The sequence below is a fragment of the Elephas maximus genome, chromosome 6, assembly GCF_024166365.1.
Source record: "Elephas maximus indicus isolate mEleMax1 chromosome 6, mEleMax1 primary haplotype, whole genome shotgun sequence".
In the NCBI taxonomy this organism is placed as follows: Eukaryota; Metazoa; Chordata; class Mammalia; order Proboscidea; family Elephantidae; genus Elephas; species Elephas maximus.
Window position 1 is genome coordinate 68,205,012 of NC_064824.1, and position 6,000 is coordinate 68,211,011.

Consider the following 6,000-nt stretch of genomic DNA (forward strand, 5'->3'; position numbering starts at 1 on the left):
GTTCCTGCAAGGTGGGTAACATAGACCAATCACAGGGCAGGCTACAGCCAGGGCCAGGCAAAAAGTATCAAACCATCAAGTTGTTTACAGCTTACCCGGGAAATGTCGATCAACCTGGACAAACATAACAAACCCTCTGGGATAGAAAACTAGGGCAAAGGTAACTCCTCAGGGCGTAGGGGGAAAATCTCTCAAGCTGTTCTTCCAAAGTACCAAGGCAAAAAGCCACATAAAGGAACCCATCTCACCACAGGAGACTCAAAATTACAAAATATTAAAATAGAAATAATAAATTAGAACTATGACCTTCTCTAAAGAAAAACCAATAATTTTTTATTGTACTTTAGATGAAGGTTTACAGAGCAAATTCGTTTCCATTAAACAATACACACATTACTTTGTGACATTGGTTGCCAATCCCACGATGTGTCAACACTCTCCCCTTCTTGATCTTGGGTTCCCCATTACCAGCTTTCCTGTCCCCTCTTGCCTTCTTATCATTGCCCCTGGACCGGTGTGCCCATTTAGTCTCGTTTTGTTTTATGAGCCTGTCCCATCTTTGGCTGAAGGGTGTACCTCGGGAGTGACTTCATTACTGAACTAAAAGAGTGTCTGGGGGCCATACTCTTGGGGTTTCTCCAGTCTCTGTCAGACTAGTAAGTCTGATCTTTTTTTTTTTTTTGAGAGTTAGAATTTTGTTCTACATTTTTCTCCAGCTCTGTCCGGGACCCTCTGTTGTAATCATCAGGGGTTGTTTTAGAGTTGAACAGGTTTTCTGGGCCTGTCTAATCTTTGGCTGAAGGGTGAACCTCAGAAAGCCAATGAGTTTTTTATTGTTTATCTGAGAAATGTCAAAACTTGGGTTTTTAAATGTATAATTGTTTAAATTTTTTACAGTAAGCATATTTAAGAACAAATACACCTAAATATGTTTTCCATGCATGCCTAATGATATTTAATATTATTCTCTTAAAGTAATAACAAGTTTTAATGCGTTAGGGTACTTACCCTCAAAAGTTAAATCATATTGTAATTGGAAATTACATTAAAATGGAGAATGGTAATTGTCAAAATACTACTTTAGTCATTTATAAAATAGAAGATGAGAAGTGTTAATAAAGAAAATAAGTCACATTCTTAGAGAAAGATTTTCCTTATCTTTAAAAAAAACTCCTTAATAAAAATAAGTGCTTTGTTTTAGTGACTTAAATATATAGAACTAATGAATATTTTGGGGTAATGTTTTAGGCCTTGCTTATCCAAGAGTCAAGATGGAAATTACCACACCTTCTACAGTTGCCTGAGAATTACAACACCATTTTTCAGTACTACCACAGAAAAACCTGCAGTGTCTGTACCAAGGTTCCCAAAGATCCTGCTGTTTGCCTTGTCTGTGGTACTTTTGTATGCCTAAAAGGACTTTGCTGCAAGCAACAAAGTTACTGTGAATGTGTATTGGTAAGCAATAGTAGATGATACAAAGTTTATGAAAATTAAATCTCTTTTCACATGGAAATGTGATATGTATGATCAAGCCAGTGCATCACATTTAACTACTCTGAATTAAACATACATTAAATATAGGGATGTTTTTGTTTTTATTCTTTTTAATCTAGTACCCAGTGCCTCTAGTAGAAGAGTTAAAAAAAAAAAAGTCAGAGGCTTTACTTAAATGAGTAAAACCTTTCTTAAGTACAGTTCCAGTTCCTTTCCTTACTTTGACTGTCCTTTAATGCTAGGTATACCTTACAATGTATACATTTAACAGCAGTCATATATGGCATTGGAAATGCTAGCCCTTGACTTAGGTTGCCTGTTAATTGCTTTCCTGAATAATTGTTATCCAAATTCCTCTTAATGTATTAATAATTATTATTAATGTATTAATAATGAAGTATTAAAATTGAGATTATAAGCTTAATAATAGGTGAAATCTTGTTAAAATTTCAAAAATATATGTATTCTTTAGAAGGTATGTAATTAAGACCTTTTTGATTTTGTTATAAAGCCCATTTGGTTATGAAGTTCACTGATATCTTTTTAATTTTTTTAGCATTCTCAGAACTGTGGTGCTGGGACAGGAATTTTCCTTTTGATCAATGCATCGGTGATTATAATCATTCGAGGCCACCGCTTTTGCCTGTGGGGTTCTGTATATTTGGATGCTCATGGAGAGGAAGACCGGGACCTTAGGTCAGATGCTCATAGATATATCTGGGTGTTTTATTGAAATTTGGTCAGTAAAGAACAATGTGCCATTTCTGGCTTTGAATTATTATTTTCTTTTATATTGAGAAGTCTGACAATCATTAATTTAGAGCTATTTTTAACTTTTGAAATATTTTTCCCTTCAACATGCTAAGGAAATATAAAACAAACCAAGTTGCTATGTGAATTTTTGCCATAACGAATCTATTAAAAAAGAAATGCATGTTAACCCTCCATAGTATTGTGTAATTTTTAACACCTTTTTTTTTTTCTTTTTATTCTAGGCGAGGCAAGCCTCTCTATATTTGTAAGGAAAGATACAAAGTTCTTGAACAACAGTGGATTTCTCATACCTTTGATCACATCAATAAAAGATGGGGTCCACATTATAATGGGCTGTGACTTACCACCTCAGCATTGCATCCTATCACCGTTTTCATTAAGAATTTACTTTTATCAGCAATAAGCTTTAACTTAATTTGGGGAATTAATGCTTTTGCTGGGGGAAGAAAAGAAAACATACATTTTGAAGCTTTCCCAAAATTAGGTGCTTGGTAACCACATTAATGGTATTAAAAAAAAAAAGTATCTGGAAAATATAACAACTAACAAGTTAAATCATTCTTTAGTGGTTATTTTTTTTAGTCCACAATTAATAAGAAGCACAATTCATTCACAAAATCATTTGGAAATGATTCTCCCGACAATGCATATCAATTATTCATTGATACTTAGAGTGAGTGTGATTTATTTGACCTTTTACTGCTTCTTTATATCTGTGTGTTTAATTTGCATCTGCTAAATATATTGCATCTTTTTCCTCTGTCATTCTTGTGTTGAGATTTTTGCTGTATGTAATTAGAGAAAATGTAAAACATGATTTATGTGAAATACTGTATAGTAAAAGTTGGTCTAATAGAACTTTGAAATTTTTTCTTATTGTGAGAAATCTGTTAAAAGTTTAAGGCTTTGCTGAAAACTTAATCCATTCTCAGGAATTTCATAACTATTCTCCCCAGGTAAATAATTGAAATAGCTGTACAATAGTAGATAGCTGCTGTTAATATAATACAGTACATTGTTGGGGGGGTCCTTAAAAATCAAAATTTGCCATTTCAGTTGGATGAATTGCTAGCGGTAGTAACAAATAAGATTTTATCAGAAAATCAGATGTTTTCAGAGCATACCCATGGGTGGCAGGTTTTGATTCTGTGCATGCCCATCTTTTATTACCAACCAGATTTTTGTTTAAATGATTGGATTGGAAATGTGCAGACTTCCCCATAAATGAAACATAATTCTGGAGCTTTTCTATCAGCTCAGGAGGTTCAGCTATATTGTATTTGTGCGGTGTGATCACTGTTATTTCTGCTTGGTTTCCTAAAAAGGAAAAAGGCTTAGTGGCAGTGACCCTCATGAATGAGCTGTGCATCTGTGTTCTCCTTAGAAACTGCTGTGAAAAGCAATTTATATTTGTAGGGTTTTTAAATCATTACGATTGGGGATGATTGAGCTAAAACCCACTCTATAAGTAAGGAAGGAAGATTACAGATAAGCATGTTGTATATTGCTACCAAGGTTTTTTTCCCAAGTGATTCAATAATTTGATGATTATTTCATATATAGTGCTATTAAGCAATTCCTGGAACTTTGGACTTTCATGGCTTGTTATATAAAATTACATTTCTATGTGTAAAAATAAAGTAAAAGAAATCTAATGATGAAATATAAAAATAAAGTTAGATCCATGTTCTAAAAAATTATTGAATGACATGATATTACCAAATATGCAAATGGACATTAAATGATGGCCCGGCATTAAAATAGGGAAAAGAGAGCAGTACATTTTCAAGTATGTTCAAAAGGCAAAACTTTACCTATAGCTCTACAATAAAACACATGGAAATAGCTTGCTATTTTTATATACATTTCCAAAATATTAAGATACCTTTCTCTAAGACTAGAATAATTCTGTTTGACTAAATAGCTTTCCTTTTCGACACATTGCTACTTTTTTAAATACTGTATCATAAGTTCAGCCTGTCATATTTTTTGCCTTGGTCACTATGAATACCAGACCATTTTGTAAGTGTGAAGAGCAAAATGCTAATTTACATCTCTAGTAAATTCTGTTACAGGATTCATGAACTTGATTAATTCTACAGTTTGAAACTGATGCTATATATACATGGTATAATGTATTCAGTCTTTGATTACTACATATTTAAAATGGAATGTTTTATGGTTGTGCATATGGATGTGAAGTGAAAAAATTAGCCTTAACTTTAAAATTTGGGTATTTGATAGTGTTTATTTTGATATTGGTGAACTAGTCACCAGTAAATTTTTAAAGAAGCACTTGGTTGGAAATTGTACTTGAATACGTACATGCATGCTGCTAAACTAGAACTTAAATTTTTTTCCCCATAACTTTTATAAGTCCCATTTATAAGCCCACTTTTAAAAATACCAGGTCCAAGTTAGAGTGATGTGTGTATATTATTCAAAAAATGTACTGGTGTGATATCTTGTATGAATGATCATTTAAATACAGTACATTACTGTAGAAGCTAAATCAATCTTTATAATTAAGCAGAAATCACAAAACTAGGAATAATGAACATTGTAAGATATGTTAATAAAAACCTACTGTCATTTGGTTTGTGAAAGGCCCTTAAAATTTTTAATGCTTACATGTTTTTCTTTGTTTTCAAAGATATTGACAATAATATATGTGAGTAAACATGGCTGAAAAGATCAAAGCATAGCATAACTAATAGTCGCTTTAAGATGGGAGTAAGTGTAAAGAAATTTCTTAGGCTTTTACCTTTTGTTTGCAGAGCCAGTTGCTGTTTCTCTTATCCTTGTCTCATAACCAATGCAAAACCTTTCCTGAGTGGTGTGTTTTGGGTTGCGGTAAGAAGGAGATGTGTGTGCCAATCTGAGAAACACTGCTCATCTCTCTGCTGTTTTCTGAAAGTTTCTCAGAAATGTAAAATGATTTATGATGATGTTTGTTTTGAGTGGTCTGTGGTCTTGTTTGAATTGACAACACTACCTCTAACCCCTCCAGCCCATTCTGTAGCTCACCAGCCAGTTAAATCAGCTAAGAATCCATTTCTGTCCTCAAACCTTTCTGTTTTACACATTCTGATAGTTATTGATTTCTGTGACTTAGAAAAGATGCTGACTCAAATGTTGAAGGCTGGGAAGTAACAACAGTATATGAGAGAAGATATGACACAAGAGGCTGTACCGTCTCCAATATTGTAATTCTTGTTGTTGTTAGGTGCTGTCAAGTCAGCTCTGACTGGTAGCAACCCTGTGTACAACAGAACAAAACACTGTCCAGTCTTGCACCATCCTCACAATTATTTTCATATTTGAGCCCGTTGTTGCAGCCACTGTGTCAGTCCATCTCGTTGAGGGTCTTCCTCTTTTTCGCTGATCCTGTGCTTTAAGAAGCGTGATGTCCTTCTCCAGGGACTACTGATTCCTCCTGAAAACATGTCTAAAGTATGGAGACGTAGTCTCACCGTCCTTGCTTCTAAGGAGCATTCTGGCTGTAGCTCTTCCAAGATAGATTTGTTCGTTCTTTTGGCAGTCCGTGGTATATTCAAGCACCTGAAGTATTGTAATTGGCAATTCTCAAATTCCTGTTGTTGGCTTGTATTTGAGGTCATTTTTGACGCCCCCCCCCCCCCCAAACAAACAAACATGGTTTAACCACTAGAATCCAATCAGCAAGGCAAGGTGCATTCAGTGGTGGTTATTCATGGCGCTTAATGGTTA

General features: G+C 34.2%; 1 protein-coding gene across 2 annotated transcripts in view; it reads left to right on the forward strand.

Moving 5' to 3' along the window:
* The window catches only part of UBR3 (ubiquitin protein ligase E3 component n-recognin 3), a 236,017-nt gene extending 231,168 nt beyond the window's left edge, over window positions 1–4,849 (forward strand). Inside the window, exons 37-39 of one of the 2 annotated variants that reach the window (XM_049887378.1) lie at window positions 1,249–1,458; window positions 2,054–2,193; window positions 2,493–4,849. In XM_049887378.1, the coding sequence (XP_049743335.1) occupies window positions 1,249–1,458; window positions 2,054–2,193; window positions 2,493–2,610 (468 nt within the window). In that variant the 3' untranslated portion in view covers window positions 2,611–4,849. The remainder of the gene's footprint in view (window positions 1–1,248; window positions 1,459–2,053; window positions 2,194–2,492) is intronic. The other variant, XM_049887377.1, reaches the window with a different exon arrangement.
* Window positions 4,850–6,000: the final 1,151 nt, after the last annotated feature.